General features: G+C 54.5%; 1 protein-coding gene across 3 annotated transcripts in view; it reads right to left on the bottom strand.

The window, feature by feature from the left end:
• Nucleotides 1-18,799, bottom strand: part of LOC140196914 (dynactin subunit 1-like) — a 379,455-nt gene that overhangs the window by 10,954 nt on the left and 349,702 nt on the right. For all 3 annotated transcript variants that reach the window (XM_072256848.1, XM_072256849.1, XM_072256847.1), the window contains 5 exons: nucleotides 18,419-18,582; nucleotides 17,141-17,259; nucleotides 8,411-8,600; nucleotides 2,639-2,736; nucleotides 2,421-2,507 (listed from right to left, as the gene is read on the bottom strand). In XM_072256848.1, coding sequence (XP_072112949.1) covers nucleotides 2,421-2,507; nucleotides 2,639-2,736; nucleotides 8,411-8,600; nucleotides 17,141-17,259; nucleotides 18,419-18,582 — 658 coding nt within the window. The remainder of the gene's footprint in view (nucleotides 1-2,420; nucleotides 2,508-2,638; nucleotides 2,737-8,410; nucleotides 8,601-17,140; nucleotides 17,260-18,418; nucleotides 18,583-18,799) is intronic.

Below are 18,799 nucleotides of genomic sequence, written 5' to 3'. Positions count from 1 at the left end.
ATCAATCTCTGCTTTAAATATACCCAGTGACTAGGCTTCTACAGGCATCCACAGCAATGAATTCCATAGTTTCATTAAACTTTGGCTAAAGAAATTCCTTTTCATCTCTGTCCTAAATGGGCATCACCTCTATTCTAGGTCTGTGCCCTCTGGTCCTAGATTACCCCGCCATCGGAAACATTCTATCCACATCCACTCTAGGCCTTTCAATATTCGATAGGTTTCAATGAGATCCTCCATCATTCTTCTAAACTCCAGCTGGTAAAGAATAAAGCGGGAAATTAATCAGTTGCAGATATGGGCAAGAAATGGAAAATGGAGGTTAATCGGCCAAATGCGAAGTGTTGCTCCTTGGAAATGCAAATGTAAAGAGCTAGCACACTGTTAAAAGCAAGATCCTTAACAGTGTTGATGAGCAGAGGGACCTTGGGGTCCAAGTTCATAGCTCCATGAGAGTGGGTTCATGGGTTGATAGGATGGTTAAGAAGGCAAATAGCCTACTTGTCTGTAGTAGGCAAAGAAATGAGTTCAAGAGTCAGGAGGTTATGTTACAGCTTTATAAAACTCTAGTTAGGCTGCATAGAACACTTCTCAGTAGAACTCCTTAGGCCTAGGATGTCGTGCCAAACTTTTAACCTACTCTAAGATCAAAACAGCCATCCTTTAGAGAAAATCTGCAGGTGCTGGAAATCCAAGCAACACACACAAAATACTGGAGGAACTTAGCAGGCCAGGCAGCACCTAAGGAAAAGAATGAACAGTTGATGTTTTGGGCCAAGAGCTTTGGTCAGGACCTCCCCTCCTCCACAGCCCCCCATCTTTCTGGGTCTAAGAGTTTGTTAAATGTCTCTAATGTATTTCGCTCATTCACCCCCCACCCCACCCCCGGCAGCGTGTTCCCTGCACTCACCACTCTCTGTGTAAAATACCTACCTCTGACACCCCCACCCCCACACTTTCCTCCAGTCATCTTAAAATTATGGCCCTTCACATCAGCCATTTCTGTCCTGGGGAGAAAAGTCTCTGGTTATCTACTCAATTTATGTCTCTTATCATCCTGTACATCTCTCATCCTCCTTCACTGCAAAGACAGAAGTCTCATAACAAATGCCCCGCAGTCCAGGCAGCATCCTGGCAAATTTCTAAAGCTTCCACAACCTGTGTGTAATGAGGTGACCAAAACTGAACACAGTATTCCAAGTGAGGTCTAACCAGGGTTTCATAAAGCTGCAGTCAATCCCCTGACTGACACGCCATCCCCCTTCCTACCTCCCCTATCAATTGTGTGGCACTTTGAGGGATCTGTGGCGTGGACACCAAGATCTCTCGGTCCCTCCACGCTGCTAAGAATCCTGCTATCATCACTGTATTCTGCCTTTGAGTTCGATCTTCCAAAGTAAATCACTTCACATTTACCTGGATTAAACTCCATCTGCCACTTGTCAGCCCAACCCTGCATCCTGTCAATGTCCCATTGTAACCTTCAACAGCCTTCCACACTATCCACCACTCCACCAACCGTCCTGTCTGATTGCCTCAGAATAGGCAGGCCGTGGAGATTTTGGAAAGGGTGCAGGGATTTACCCGGAAGCTGTCTGGTTTGGAGAATATTAGGAGAGGTTGGACAAATGTGGCTGTTTTCTTTGGAGGGGTGGGGGCCCAGGCGAGATCTGTTAGCGGTTATAAGGTTATGAGGTATAGGCAGGACAGACAGCCAGCATCATTTTCCCCAGAATGGAAATGTCTAATATTAAAGGCACAGGTTTAAGGTAAGAGAGGGTGAAGGAGATGTGTGGGACAGGTTTATTTAACACAGGGAGTGGTGAGTGCCTGGAACGCACTGCCTGGGCTGGTGGTGGAAGTGGATTTGATCGAGGTGCTCAGACAGGACAACTGTAAAGATATGGACATTACGTGGGCAGACGGGATTCGTTCAGATAGGTGTTCCATTAATTAGTTCACACAACATCGGGCTGGATGGCCTGTCCTGGGCCGTACTGTGAGACGACAGTGGAGAGTGACCTTCAGTCACCATCTTCCCCAGGGCAATGACCAGATGCTGTGTCTAACACAGAGCGAGCTGGGTTACAGCCCTGGTCAGCCAAGCTCGAGATCCAGCTCGCTCTCGGCAGGTCGTGTGACCATCTTCAACTCCATCCCCGACCTGTACCGTGTCTGCTCATGCTTTCCGCCGAGCCCAAGGTCACCACTGATCCCAGACAGAAAATGTGGCAACCGTCCAGCACAATATCAATATGGAGAGGGAAAGGGGAAAGGAGGAAGAGAGGATGGCTGATCAGAGAAGGGGGGAGGGAAAGTTGAGCGGTAGGGGAAGGGGGTTGTCAGAGAAGAGGGGGAGGTAAATGGGATGGGATGATCAGAGGAGGGGAGGGAGTGGTTAGAGAACAGAGGACACTGACCTTAGTGAAGGCAGTGGTGGGGAACAGTGCGAAGTCAGATGGGGCACGAGCTCCAGGTCGCTGAACGGACACACGGCTCACCTCATCCTGTGGAGAAAGAGAAGGTCAGCAATGTTAACAGCAAGCCCCCCCCCCCCCCCCGGCACTCCGGTTCACCCCCCCCACCCCACCCCCGGCACTCCGGTTCACCCTCCCCCCACAACGGCACAGAGCTTTACCTTGATGCGCTCAACGCTCTGGTTCAGCTGTTGCAGACGGGTAGTCTGCTCGAGGAGCTGTGTGGCTGGGCTCACCCTCCTCTCAGCCACTGCAGAACCTGCAACACAAGTCTGTATTACTCAGGGGGCTGCACGTGTGCCCCAGCGGAGCCTGCGAATCTACGGTGACTGGATACACAGTGAGATGGCGTTTCCCCAGAGACCTGGCTGAGCTGGGGGTCTCGTAGGGGTCTGCCGCCTGTAGGCTCCTTTACCCCCAAATCGCACCCAACCCGGGACGTCCCACCTCAGACCCGGACCATCCCGGACGTCCCACCTCAGACCGGATAACCCCGGGACATCCCACCTCAGACCCAGATAACCCCGGGACTTCCCACCTCAGACCCCGACAATCCCGGACGTCCCACTTCAGACCCAGACAATCCTGGACGTCCCACCTCAGACCCGGACAATCCCAAACGTCCCACCTCAGACCCGGACAATTCCGGGATGTCCCACCTCAGACCCGGACAATCCCGGACGTCCCACCTCAGACCCGGACAACCCCGGGACGTCCCACCTCAGACCCGGACAATCCCGGGACGTCCCACCTCAGACCCAGACAACCTGGGACGTCCCAACACAGACCCAGACAATCCCGGACGTGTAGCTTCATCTTGACAGTAGAGGAAGCCGACACAGGCTGGGAGACTGTTTCGCTGAACACCTATGCTCTGTCTGCCTGAGAAAGCAGGATCTCCCAGTGGCCACACATTTTAATTCCACATCCCATTCCCATCCTGAGATGTCTATCCACGGCCTCCTCTACTGTAAAGATGAAGCCACACTCAGGTTGGAGGAACAGCACCTTATATTCCGTCTGGGTAGCCTCCAACCTGATGCCATGAACATCGACTTCTCTAACTTCCGCTAATGCCCCACCTCCCCTTTGTACCCCATCCGTTACTTATTTATTTATTTATTATTATTTTTTTCTCTCTCTCCTTTTTCTCCCTCTGTCCCTCTCACCATACCCTTGCCCATCCTCTGGGTTTCCCCCCTCCCCATAACCCCTCCCCATTTTCTTTCTCCCTGGGCCTCCTGTCCCATGATTCTCTCATATCCCTTTTGCCTATCACCTGTCCAGCTCTTGGCTCCATCCCTCCCCCTCCTGTCTTCTCCTATCATTTCGGATCTCCCCCTCCCCCTCCCACTTTCAAATCCCTTACTCACTCTTCCTTCAGTTAGTCCTGACGAAGGGTCTCGGCCCGAAACATCAACTGTACCTCTTCCTATAGATGCTACCTGGCCTGCTGCGTTCACCAGCAATTTTTTGTGTGTTGCTTGAAATTCCAGCATCTGCAGATTTCCTCGTGTTTGCCCCTGACTTCTGCTCTGTACCTACTTCCAAGCACCTTAAACCTAAGCCCTTCTGTGGCAGCCAATTCAGCCCTGGGAAAAAGCCTCTGACTATCCACACAATCAATGCCTCTCATCATCTTATACACCTTTCATCCTCCGTTGCTCTGTTCACTCAACCTATTCTCGTAAGGCATGCTCCCCAATCCAGGCAGCATCCTTGTAAATCTCCTTTGCACCCTTTCTATGGTTTCCACATCTTTCCTGTAGTGAGATGACCAGAACTGAGCACAGTACTCCAAGTGGGGTCTGAGTGCAGCCTGACTAGTGTCTTACCACCTTGCTTTTACATTCTATTCCCCTTGAAATAAATGCCAATATTGTATTTGCCTTTACCACAGACTCAACCTGTAAATTAACCTTCTGGGAGTCTTGCACGAAGACTTCTCAGTCTCTCTGCACTTCTACTGTTGAACCTTCTCCCCACTTAGATAATAGTCCACACTATTGTTCCTTTTACCAAGATGCATTATCATACATTTCCCAACACTGTATTCCATCTGCCAATTTTTTGCCCATTCTTCCAGTTTGTCTCAGTCCTGCTGCAATCACACGGAGATCCGCCCGGTGACGCGGGGAGAGCGATGTACCCGCCCGGTGACACGGGGAGAGTGACATACCCAACGTGTGATACAGGGAGAGCGACGTACCCACCCGGTGACACGGGGAGAGCGACGAACCCGCCCGGTGACGCGGGGAGAGTGTCATACCCAACGGGTGACACGGGGAGAGAGACGTACCCGCCCGGTGACACGGGGAGAGAGACGTACCCGCCCGGTGACACGGGGAGAGCGACGTACACACCCAGTGACGCGGGGAGAGCGACGTACCCGCCCGGTGACACGGGGAGAGTGACGTACCCAACGTGTGATACAGGGAGAGCGACGAACCCGCCCGGTGACGCGGGGAGAGTGTCATACCCAACGGGTGACACGGGGAGAGAGACGTACCCGCCCGGTGACACGGGGAGAGAGACGTACCCGCCCGGTGACGCGGGGAGAGCGACGAACCCGCCCGGTGACGCGGGGAGAGTGTCATACCCAACGGGTGACACGGGGAGAGAGACGTACCCGCCCGGTGACACGGGGAGAGAGACGTACCCGCCCGGTGACGCGGGGAGAGCGACGTACCCGCCCGGTGACGCGGGGAGAGCGACGTACCCGCCCGGTGACACGGGGAGAGCGACGTACCCGCCCGGTGACACGGGGAGAGCGACGTACCCGCCCGGTGACACGGGGAGAGCGACGTACCCGCCCGGTGACGCGGGGAGAGCAACGTACCTGCCCAGTGACGCGGGGAGAGCGACATACCCAATGTGTGACACAGGGAGAGCAACGTACCCGCCCGGTGACACGGGGAGAGCGACGTACCCGCCCGGTGACACGGGGAGAGCGACGTACCCGCCCGGTGACGCGGGGAGAGCAACGTACCTGCCCAGTGACGCGGGGAGAGCGACATACCCAATGTGTGACACAGGGAGAGCAACGTACCCGCCCGGTGACGCCGGGAGAGTGACGTACACACCCAGTGACGCGGGGAGAGTGACGTACACACCCAGTAACGCGGGGAGAGCGACGTACCCAATGTGTGACACGGGGAGAGTGACGTACACACCCAGTGACACGGGGAGAGTGACGTACCCGCCCGGTGACACGGGGAGAGCGACGTACCCAATGTGTGACACAGGGAGAGCAACGTGCCCGCCTGGTGACGCCGGGAGAGCAACGTACCCGCCTGGTGACACGGGGAGAGTGACATACCCAACGTGTGACACAGGGAGAGCGACGTACCCGCCCGGTGACATGGGGAGAGCGACGTACTCACAAGATCACAAGGCAAAGGAGCAGAAGTAGGCCATTCGGCCCATCAAGTCTGCTCCACCACTTCATCATGAGCTAAACTATTCTCCCATCTAGTTCCAATTTCCGGCTTTTTCCCCATATCCCTTGATACCCTGACTAATTACATACCTATCAATCTCCTCCTTAAACACTCTCAATGATCGGTCCTCCACAGCTGTATGTGGCAACAAATTCCATAAATCCACGACCCTCTGGCTAAAAAAATTTCTCACCTCTGTTCCCCTCTCACCTCTAATTCTAAGACTGTGGCTTCTTGTCCTGGACTCACCCACCAAGGGAAACAGCCTTTCCACATCTACTCTGTCCAGTCCTTTCAACATTTAAAATGTTTCTATGAGATCCCCTCTCATTCTTCTATACTCCAATGAATACAGTCCAAGAGCCGACAAACGCTCCTCATATGTTAGCCCCTGCATTCCAGGAATCATCCTCGTAAATCTTCTCTGAACTCTCTCCAACATCAGTACAACCCTTCTAAGATAGGGGGCCCAAAACTGCACACAGTATTCCAAATGAGGTCTCACCAATGCCCCATAGAGCCTCATCAACACCTCCTTACTCCTATACACTATTCCTCTTGAAATGAATGACAACATAGCATTCGCTTTCCTTACTGCCGATCCAACCTGGTGGTTAACCTTTAGGGTATCCTGCACGAGGACCCCCAAGTCCCTTCGCACTTCCGATTTTTGAATTTTCTCCCCATATAAATAATAATCTGCCCGATTATTTCTTCTTCCAAAATGTACAACAGTACATTTGTCAACGTTGTATCTCATCTGCCATTTCTTTGCCCACTCTCCTAAACTGACCAAGTCTCTCTGCAACCTTTCCGTTTCTTCAACACTTCCTGCTCCTCCACCTATCTTGGTGTCATCCGCAAACTTAGCCACAAAACCATTTAATCCATAAACTAAATCATCGATATACATTGTAAAAAGAAGCGGCCCCAACACCGACCCCTGCGGAACACCACTAGTAACCGGCAACCAATCAGAATAGGATCCCTTTATTCCCACCCTTTGCTTTCTGCCTATCAGCCAATGCTCCACCCGTTCCAATATCCTTCCTGTAATTCCATGGGCTCTCAGCTTATTAAGCAGCCTCTTATGCGGCACCATATCGAAGGCCTTTTGAAAATCAAAATACACAACATCCACAGCCTCTCCCTTGTCAATCTTATTTGAGATTACCTCAAAAAACTCCAATAGGTTGGTGAGGCAGGATCTTCCCTTCATGAAACCATGCTGGCTTGGGCCTATCTTGTCATGCACCTCGAGGTATTTCATAACCTCGTCCTTGAGAATCAACTCCAATAACTTTCCAACTACCAATGTCAGACTAATAGGTCTGTAATTTTCTTTTAGCTGGCTCCCTCCTTTCTTAAACAGCAGAACTACATTTGCAACCTTCCAGTCCTCCAGAACCATGCCAGAGTCTATTGATTCCTGGAAGATCATTTCCAATACCTCCACAATCTCCAAAGCCACCTCCTTCAGAACCTGTGGGTGCACCTCATCTGGTTCGGGAGACTTATCTATTCTTAGTCCACTTAGCTTCCCAAGCACTTTCTCTTCAGTAATCTTGACTGTATCTAATTCTATTCCCTGAGACCTCTGGCTATCAGGTATGTTACTAATGTCTTCCACTGTGAAGACTGATGCAAAATACTCATTTAATTCCTCTGCCATCTCTTTGTTATGCATTATAATTTCTCCAGCATCATTTTCAATCGGTCCCATATCATTCTTTTACTCCTCAGATATTTTGTAAAAAACTCTTAGTATCCTTTTTCATTCTAATTGCCAGCTTCCTTTCATAATTCTTCTTTTCTTTCCTAATGACTTTCTTAATTTCCTTCTGTACGTTTTTAAAAGTCGTCCAGTCTTCAGTTTTCCCATTATTTTTGTTTCCTTGTAGGCGTCTCTTTTGCTTTTATTTTTGCCTTAGCCTCTCACGTTAGAAACATTTGTCCCATTTTTCCATTTATGGTTTTCTTTTTTCTTGGAATATATATTTCCTGCACTTTCCTTATTTCTTGCAGGAATTTCATCATATTCTGCTCTACGTCCCTCCATTCAGCTTACTTTTCCAATCGACTTGGGCAGGTTCCCCTCTCATACCACTGTAATTTCCCCTGTTCCACTGAAATATTGATACACCTGATACCAGCTTCTCTTTTTCAAATTTGAAACTGAACTCAATCATGTAATGATCACTACTTCCAAGGGGTTCCATTACCTCCAGCTCCCTAATCGCCTCAGGTTCATTAGACAACACCCAATCCAAAACAGCCGGTCCCCTGCTGGGCTTCCGGACAAGCTGCTCCAAAAAGCCATCCCGTAGGCATTCTACAAACTCCCTCTCCTGAGATCCAGTACCTTCCTGACTTTCCCAATCCACTTTCATATTAAAATCCCCCATAATTATCTTGACATTTTCCTCTGACACGCTTTTTCTATTTCCAGCTGCAACTGGAAATTGTAGTCCACATCGCAGCTGTAGTTCTGACCTGGGGCTCGGTGGGAGATGTCCACCACACGGATTCGTGCACTGATTTGCTGCAGGTTCTGCAGTAACTGGCTGGTCTTCCTGTTCAGGGCACCAATGGCTGCATCTTCTGCCTTTCCCTCCTGGATCACTGACAGCTTCGGGACGTTGAGTGGAGGAAGTGCAGCCAACTGGGCATTCATCTGGGCAGCCTGTGGCCAGACAGAGACACCAGAAACACTGAGTACTCAACCCCACCTTGTCAGACACCCCGAGAGCACAAACCGGATCATTATGACAACCCATGCCGGCATATCCTGTGCACTTATGCTATAAGGACAGAGGCCAAGGAACTGGTTTATCCCCCTGGTGTTAATCACCTCCGCTGCTGGGCAAATGGAGCCAACACAGTCCTGTGTCCTCCGTCTGCAATCACCATACCATCACCCACCATCTCAAATCACCCCTCCGTCACTCCCCGTCTCTGATCACCCCTCCGTCACTATCCATCTCCGGTCACCCCTCCGTCACTATCCATCTCCGGTCACCCCTCCGTCACTCCCCGTCACCGATCACCCCTCCGTCACTCCCCGTCACCGATCACCCTTCCGTCACTCCCCGTCACCGATCACCCTTCCGTCACTCCCCGTCTCCGATCACCCCTCCGTCACTCCCCGTCACCGATCACCCTTCCGTCTCCGATCACCCCTCCGTCACTCCCCGCCACCAATCACCCCTCCGTCACTCCCCGTCTCCGATCACCCCTCCGTCACTCCCCGTCTCCGATCACCCCTCCGTCACTCCCCGTCTCCGATCACCCCTCCGTCACTCCCCGTCACCGATCACCCCTCCATCACTCTCCGTCTCTGATCACCCCTCTGTCACTGATCACTCCCCTTCACCGATCACCCCTCCGTCACTCCCCGTCTCCGATCACCCATCCGTCACTGATCACCGATCACCCTTCCGTCACTCCCCGTCTCCGATCACCCCTCCGTCACTCTCCGTCACTCCCCATCTCCGGTCACCCCTCCATCACTCCCCGTCACCGATCACCACTCCATCACTGATCACCCCACCGTCACTCCCCGTCTCCGATCACCCCTCCGTCACTCCCCGTCACCGATCACCCCTCTGTCACCCCCCTTCTCCAATCACCCCTCCGTCACTCCCCGTCTCCGATCACCCCTCCGTCACTCCCCGTCACCGATCACCCCTCCATCACTCCCCGTCTCCGATCAACCCTCCGTCACCGATCACCCCTCCGTCACTCCCCGTCTCCGATCACACCTCCGTCACTCCCCGTCACCGATCACCCCTCCGTCACTCCCCGTCACCAATCACCCATCCGTCACTCCCCGTCACCGATCACCCTTCCGTCACTCCCCCGTCTCCGATCACTCCTCGTCTCCGATCACCCCTCCGTCACTCCCCTTCTCCGATCACACCTCCGTCACTCCCCGTCACCGATCACCCCTCCATCACTCCCCGTCTCCGATCAACCCTCCGTCACTCCCCGTCTCCGATCACACCTCCGTCACTCCCCGTCACCGATCACCCCTCCGTCACTCCCCGTCACCAATCACCCATCCGTCACTCCCCGTCACCGATCACCCTTCCGTCACTCCCCCGTCTCCGATCACTCCTCGTCTCCGATCACCCCTCCGTCACTCCCCTTCTCCGATCACACCTCCGTCACTCCCCGTCTCCGATCACCCCTCCGTCACTCCCCGTCATCGACCACCCCTCCGTCACTCCCCGTCTCCGACCACCCCTCCGTCACTCCCCATCTCCGACCACCCCTCCGTCACTCCCCATCTCCGATCACCCCTCTGTCACTGATCACCGATCACCCCTCTGTCACCCCCCTTCTCCAATCACCCCTCCATCACTCCCCGTCACCGATCACCCCTCCGTCACTCCTCATCTCCGATCACCCCTCCGTCACTCCCCATTCCCGATCACCCCTCCGTCACTCCCCGTCTCCAATCACCCCTCTGTCACTGATCACCGATCACCGCCCGTCACTCCCCATCTCCGATCACCCCTCCATCGCTCCCCGTCTCCGATCACCCCTCCGTCACTCCCCGTCACCGATCACCCCTCCATCACTCCCCGTCTCCAATCACCCCTCTGTCACTGATCACTCCCCTTCACCGATCACCCCTCCGTCACTCCCCGTCTCCGATCACCCCTCCGTCACTCCCCGTCACCGATCACCCTTCCGTCACTCCCCGTCACCGATCACCCCTCCGTCACTCCCCCGTCTCCGATCACTCCTCGTCTCCGATCACCCCTCCGTCACTCCCCGTCTCCGATCACCCCTCCGTCACTCCCCGTCTCCGATCACCCCTCCGTCACTCCCCTTCTCCGATCACCCCCTCCGTCACTCCCCGACACCGATCACCCCTCTGTCACTGATCACCGATTACCCCTCCGTCACTCCTCGTCACCGATCACCCCTCCGTCACTCCCCGTCTCCGATCACCCCTCCGTCACTCCCCGTCTCCAATCACCCCTCCGTCACTCCCCATCTCCAGTCACCCCTCCGTCACTCCCCATCTTCGATCACCCTTCCGTCACTCCCCGTCACCAATCACCCCTCTGTCATTCCCCGTCTCCGATCACCCATCCGTCACTGATCACCCCTCTGTCACCCCACTTCTCCAATCACCCCTCCGTCACTCCCCGTCTCCAATCACCCCTCTGTCACTGATCACCGATCACCCCTCCGTCACTCCCCGTCACCAATCACCACTCCATCATTGATCACCCCACCGTCACTCCCCGTCTCCGATCACCCTTCCGTCACTCCCCGTCTCCGATCACCCCTCCGTCACTCCCCATCTTCGATCACCCCTCCGTCACTCCCTGTCACCTATCAACCCCTCCATCACTCCCCGTCACCGATCACCCCTCCGTCACTCCCCATCTCCGATCACCCCTCCGTCACTCCCCATTCCCGATCACCCCTCCGTCACTCCCCATCTCCAATCACCCCTCTGTCACTGATCACCGATCACCGCCCGTCACTCCCCGTCACCGATCACCCCTCCGTCACTCTCCGTCTCCGATCACCGCTCTGTCACTGATCACTCCCCATCTCCGATCACTCCTCCGTTACTCCCTGTCTCTGATCACCCCTCCGTCACTCCCCATCTCCGATCACCCCTCCGTCACTCCCCATCTCCGATCACCCCTCTGTCACTGATCACTCCCCATCTCCGATCACCCCTCCATCGCTCCCCGTCTCCGATCACCCCTCCGTCACTCCCCGTCACCGATCACCCCTCCATCACTCTCCGTCTCCGATCACCCCTCTGTCACTGATCACTCCCCTTCACCGATCACCCCTCCGTCACTCCCCGTCTCCGATCACCCCTCCGTTACCCCCCGTCACTGATCACCCCTCCGTCACTCCCCGTCTCCGATCACCCCTCTGTCACTCCCCGTCTCCGATCACCCCTCCGTCACTCCCCGTCACCGATCACCCATCCGTCACTGATCACCGATCACCCTTCCGTCACTCCCCGTCACCGATCACCCTTCTGTCACTCCCCGTCACCGATCACCCCTCTGTCACTGATCACTCCCCATCTCCGATCACCCCTCCATCGCTCCCCGTCACCGATCACCCCTCCGTCGCTCCCCGTCACCGATCACCCCTCCGTCACTCCCCGTCTCCGATCACCCATCCGTCACTGATCACCGATCACCCCTCCGTCACTCCCCGTCACCGATCACCCTTCCGTCACTCATCACCGATCACCCCTCTGTCACTCCCCGTCTCTGATCACCCCTCCATCACTCCCCGTCTCCGATCACCCCTCCGTCACTCCGTCACCTATCAACCCCTCCATCACTCCCCGTCACCGATCACCCCTCCGTCATTCCCCATCTCCGATCACCCCTCCGTTACCCCCCGTCACCGATCACCCCTCTGTCACTCCCCGTCTCTGATCACCCCTCCATCACTCCCCGTCACCGATCACCCCTCCATCACTCCCCATCTCCGATCACCCCTCTGTCACTGATCACCGATCACCCCTCTGTCACTGATCACCGATCACCCCTCTGTCACCCCCCTTCTCCGATCACCCCTCCATCACTCCCCGTCACAGATAACCCCTCCGTCACTCCCCGTCTCCAATCACCCCTCCGTCACTCCCCGTCTCCGGTCACCCCTCCGTCACTCCCCGTAACCGATCACCCCTCCATCATTCCCCGTCACCGATCACTCCTCTGTCACTGATCACCGATCACCCCTCCGTCACTCCCCGTCACCGATCACCCCTCCGTCACTCCCCGTCTCCGATGACCCCTCCATCACTCCCCATCTCCGGTCACCCCTCCGTCACTCCCTGTCACCGATCACCCCTCCGTCACTCCCCGTCTCCGGTCACCCCTCCGTCACTCCCCGTCACCGATCACCCTTCCGTCACTCCCCGTCACTGATCACCCCTCGGTCACTCCCCGTCTCCGATCACCCCTCTGTCACTGATCACCCCTCCGTCACTCCCCGTCTCCGATCACCCCTCCATCACTCCCCGTCACAGATAACCCCTCCGTCACTCTCCGTCTCCAATCACCCCTCTGTCACTGATCACCGATCACCCCTCCGTCACTCCCCGTCACCGATCACCACTCCATCACTGATCACCGATCACCCCACCGTTACTCCCCGTCTCCGATCACCCCTCCGTCACTCCCCGTCTCCGATCACCCCTCCGTCACTCCCCGTCACCGATCACTCCTCCGTCACTCCCCGTCACCGATCACCCCTCCGTCACTCCCTGTCACCTATCAACCCCTCCGTCACTCCCCGTCACCGATCACCCCTCCGTCACACCCCGTCTCCGATCACCCCTCCGTCACTCCCCGTCACCGATCACTCCTCCGTCACTCCCCGTCACCGATCACCCCTCCGTCACTCCCTGTCACCTATCAACCCCTCCGTCACTCCCCGTTACCGATCACCCCTCCGTCACACCCCGTCTCCGATCACCCCTCCGTTACCCCCCATCACCGATCACCCTTCCGTCACTCCCCGTCTCCGATCACCCCTCCGTCACTCCCCGTCACCGATCACCCCTCCGTCACTCCCCATCACCTATCACCCTTCCGTCTCCGATCACCCCTCCGTCACTCCCCGTCACCAATCACCCCTCCGTCACTCCCCGTCTCCGATCACCCCTCCGTCACTCCCTGTCTCCGATCACCCCTTCGTCACTCCCTGTCACCGATCACCCCTCTGTCACTCCCCATCTTCGATCACCCTTCTGTCACTCCCCAGATGTGATCAGATCTCTGTCTAGGATCACTAACCACCCTCCGTCACTCCCTGGCAGATGGAGTTTAACCCAGCCACATATGAAAGGTTGCACATTGGTCGGGCACCGTACAGAGACGGTGCACTGTTGAGGGCAAGATCCTCATCCTTGTTGGTGAGCAGAGGGACCTTGGTTCACAGGTTCCTCAACGTGGCTGTTAAGAAGACGTATGGCATGCTCCCTTTTATTTGCCAAAGGCATCGAGTTCAAAAGTCAAGTTGTTCCATTTCAGCTTGATAAATCCCTGGTTGGCTGCATGAAGAAAACTGAGTATAGTTGTGGTTGCCCCACGAGAGGAAGGATGTTGAGGCTTTGGAAACCATCTGCATTAGAGGGAGGAGATTGTACAAGTCTGGAGACGGGCTCCCTGAAAGAGGTGACACAAGGTAGTGAAGAAGGCGTTTCACACGCTGGCCTTCATCGGTCAGGGCACTGAGCTGAACATGTTGTAGGGTTGTGTGTAGGTCAGGACACGTATTCTAGTCAGAAGGATAACGTTACACTGGGAAAAAGTCCGGAGTTTCACACGGACATTACCGGGGCTGGAGGACTTCGGGTATGAGGAGAGACTGGACAGGCTGTGAGATTTCTTTCCCCCGGAGTGTAGGAGGCCGATGGGTAATTGTGTACAGTGGACTCCACCTCATTGGGCCAGTGCTTACTGGAGTCAACACTTAAAGAACAGAAACGAATCAAGAAAATAGCCGGGATTCCCTTCCTTCATTTAGGATGAGAGGTTGTTTTTGAAAAGTTTCTCACCAGCATCAGTCACTTGCACTTGTGCTTAAAGTGAGCAGTTTTAAACAGCATCTGTTGCATGTGCTCCTGGTCAAAAAGCAATAATTTTTGTCAATGATAGTTGGCAAGAAATAAGCAGTATGATAATCTACAATACCACTGGCAAGAGATAGGAACAGACAAGTTAGAAAAGCATTTAATTGGAATAAGGGGAATTATGAGGCGATCAGGCAGGAAATTGGAAGCTTAAATTGGGAACAGATGTTCTCAGGGAAAAGTACAGAAGAAATGTGGCAAACGTTCAGGGGATATTTGTGTGGAGTTCTGCATAGGTATGTTCCAATGAGACAGGGAAGTTATGGTAGGGTACAGGAACCGTGGTGTACAAAGGCTGTAATAAATCTAGTCAAGAAGAAAAGAAAAGTTTACAAAAGGTTCAGAGAGCTAGGTAATGTTAGAGATCTAGAAGTTTATAAGGCTAACAGGAAGGAGCTTAAAAAGGAAATTAGGAGAGCCAGAAGGAGCCATGAGAAGGCCTTGGTGGGCAAGATTAAGGAAAACCCCAAGGCATTCGACAAGTATGTGAAGAGCAAGAGGATAAGACATGAAAGAATAGGACCTATCCAGTGTGACAGTGGAAAAATGTGTATAGAACCAGAGGAGATTGTGGAGTTACTTAATGAATACTTTACTTCAGTATTCACTATGGAAAAGGATCTTGGTGATTGTAGTGATGACTTGCAGCAGACCGAAAACCTTGAGCATGTAGATATCAAGAAAGAGGATGTGCTGGAGCTTTTGGAAAGCATCAAGTTGGATAAGTCGCCAGGACCGGATGAGTTATACCCCAGGCTACTGTGGGAGGCGAGGGAGGAGATTGCTGAGCCTCTGGCGATGATATTTGAATCATGAAAGGGGACAGGAAAGGTTCCAGAGGATTGTAGGGTTGCGGATGTTGTTCCTTTATTCAAGAAAGGGAGTAGAGATAGCCCAGGAAATTATAGGCCAGTGAGTCTTCCTTCAGTGGTTGGTAAATTGATGGAGAAGATCCTGAGAGGCAGGATTTATGAACATTTGGAGAGGTATAATATGATCAGGAATAGTCAGCATGGCTTTGTCAAAGACAGGTCATGCTTTACAAGCCTGATTGAATTTTTTGAGGATGTGACTAAACACATTTATGAAGGAAGAGCAGTAGATGTAGTGTATATGGATTTCAGCAAGGCATTTGATAAGGTACCCCATGCCAGGCTTATTGAGAAAGTAAGGAGGCATGGGATCCAAGGTGACATTGCTTTGTGGATCCAGAACTGGCTTGCCCACAGAAGGAAAAGAGTGGTTGTAGACGGGTCATATTCTGCATGGAGGTCGGAGACCAGTGGTGTGCCTCAGGGATCTGTTCCGGGACTCTTCGTGATTTTTATAAATGACCTGAGGAAGTGGAGGGATTGGTTAGTAAGTTTGCTGATAACACAAAGGTTGGAGGTGTTGTGGATAGTGTGGAGGGCTGTCAGAGGTTACAGCCGGACATTGATAGGATGCAAAACTGGGCTGAGAAGTGACAGATGGAGTTCAACCCAGATAAGTGTAATGTGGTTGATTTTGGTAGGTCAAATATGATGGCAGAATATAGTATTAATGGTAAGACTCTTGGCAGTGTGGAAGATCAGAGGGATCTTGGGGTCCGAGTCCATAGGACACTCAAAGCTGCTGTGCAGGTTCACTCTGTGGTTAAGAAGGCATACGGTGTATTGGCCTTCATTAACCATGGAATTGAATTTTAGAGCCGAGAGGTAATGTTGCAGCCATATAGGACTCTGGTCAGACTCCACTTGGAGTACTGTGCTCAGTTCTGGTTGCCTCACTACAGGAAGGATGTGGAAACTATAGAAAGCGTGCAGAGGAGATTTACAAGGATGTTGCCTGGATTGGGGAGCATTCCTTATGAAAACAGGTTGAGTGAACTTGGCCTTTTCTCCTTGAAGTGACAGAGGATGAGAGGTGACCTGATAGATGTGTACAAGATAATCAGAGACATTGATCGTGTGGATAGTCAGAGGCTTTTCCCCAGAGCTGAAACGGTTGCCACAAGAGGACGCAGGTTTAAGGTGCTTGGAAGTAGGTACAGAGGAGATGTCAGGGGTCTGATTTTTACGCAGAGAGTGGTGAGTGCGTGGAATGGGCTACGGGAAACGGTGGTGGAGGAGAATACGATAGGGTCTTTTAAGAGACTTTTGGATAGGTACATGGAGCTTAGAAAAATAGAGGGCTATGTGTAAGCCTAGTAATTTCTAAGGTGGGGGACATGTTCGGCACAACTTTGAGGGCCGAAGGGCCTGTATTGTGCTGTAGGTTTTCTATGTTTCTATAATCCAGAACTATTTTGCTCACTGCAGTTTCACAGCATTGGGACTTGGAGATGCCAAAAAAGATCAGGAGCGAAAATGAAACGATTTCACTACTTCATTAAGTTAGGAACTACAAAGAAGCTGGAGGTTTTAACTATCATATGAAAGTTAAAATGAAAATGACAATTTGGAGAATGCAATCATCAAAAGCAACTCTGAAGGCAAAATCCTTCATCTGCTTTGCCCTGTCAGAGGGAACAAGTGAGATTGCGTAGGTAAGTGGACAGATGGGAAGTCAGACGGACTCGGGAGGACGAGGGGGAGCGTGTACCATACCTTCAGGTGGGTGTTGTCGGTCCTGAGCTGTCGGAGAGAGAGACGAAGGGCATCAATATGCTGTAGCAGCAGGGGCGAGTCCTTCACCTGGACGGGGCCTGAGCCCCCCGAGACCGGAGCTGCGGAAAGATGCGGAGTCAGTGAGGCCGGGGTCAGGACAGAGGGGAAGGGGTGCGGAGGGGGAGAGGTGCGGGGGGGAATGCGGGGGGAGAGAGGTGCGGGGAAGGAGTGGGAGGGAGGGGTGAAGGGGGAGGCGTGGAGGGAGAGGGGTGCGGGGGAGAGAGGCGCGGGGGGAAATGCGGGGGAGAGGGGTGCGGGGGAGAGAGGTGCGGGGGAGAGAGGTGCGGGGGAGAGAGGTGCGGGGGGGAAATGCGGGGGGAGAGGGGTGCGGGGGAGAGAGGTGCGGGGGAGAGAGGTGCGGGGGAGAGAGGTGCGGGGGAGAGAGGTGCGGGGGAGAGAGGTGCGGGGGGAGAGAGGTGCGGGGGGAGAGAGGTGCGGGGGGAGAGAGGTGCGGGGGGAGAGAGGTGCGGGGGGAGAGAGGTGCGGGGGGAGAGAGGTGCGGGGGGGAAATGCGGGGGGAGAGAGGTGCGGGGAAGGAGTGGGAGGGAGGGGTGAAGGGGGAGGCGTGGAGGGAGAGGGGTGCGGGGGAGAGAGGCGCGTGGGGGGAAATGCGGGGGGAGAGGGGTGTGGGGGGAGAGGGGCGCGGGGGAGAGGGGCGCGGGGGAGAGGGGCGCAGGGGAGAGGGGCGCGGGGGGAAATGCGGGGGGAGAGGGGCGCGGGGGAGAGGGGTGTGGGGGGGAAATGCGGGGGGAGAGGGGTGCGGGGGGAAATGCGGGGGGAGAGGGGTGCGGGGGAGAGGGGTGCGGGGGAGAGGGGTGCGGGGGAGAGGGGTGCGGGGGAGAGGGGTGCGGGGGAGAGGGGTGCGGGGGAGAGAGGTGCGGGGGAGAGAGGTGCGGGGGAGAGAGGCGCGGGGGGGAAATGCAGGGGGAGAGGGGTGCGGGGGGAGGGGTGCGGGGAAGGAGTGGGAGGGAGGGGTGAAGGGGAAGCAGGAGGAGAGGGAGAGAGTGGTTTAGAGAAGGGGATGGAATGCATGGGTGGGGGCGTGAGGGGCTGTGCACACATGGGAGACACGAGTGGAGGGGATGGAGATGTTCAGGGTGAAGTCCGCTAAAAGGGACTGTGACAGGGTGTCTGATCACCTTTCCGCACCCCCACGTCTCTCCCCCTTCCTTCCCTTCTCCCCTCCCCAATCCCTCCTCACACCCTGCCCCCCCATACCTGTGATGCTGCCTTGAAGGCTGGGGGTCCCAGAGCCGGGAGACCCCCGCAATCCCTCTACAGTTCTCTTGTTCTGGGAGCCAAGCCGCTGTTTCAGCTCCAATTTCTCCGACTCCAGCTGGTCGATGTCGGCCTGGAGGGCATCCATCGTCTCCTCAAACTCCCTGTGGGGTAGAGATCGTCAACATGGGGGGTAGAGATCGTCAACATGGGGAGGAGAGACACAACCCACTTCTGCCTCCCCCTCCAAAAATCACCTTCCCTCCCCATCCACCATTCAAACTCCATGCGTGAAGAGATACTCAATGGGAGTGGGGGAGAGACACGTTGTCCATCATCTCCTGAAACTCCATGCAGAGGGAGGGGACGAGCCACCCTGCC

This window comes from Mobula birostris, chromosome 4 (genome assembly GCF_030028105.1).
Source record: "Mobula birostris isolate sMobBir1 chromosome 4, sMobBir1.hap1, whole genome shotgun sequence".
In the NCBI taxonomy this organism is placed as follows: domain Eukaryota; kingdom Metazoa; phylum Chordata; class Chondrichthyes; order Myliobatiformes; family Myliobatidae; genus Mobula; species Mobula birostris.
The sequence above is the reverse complement of the archived record's forward strand: the minus strand, read 5'-3'. Positions and strand labels throughout refer to the sequence as shown.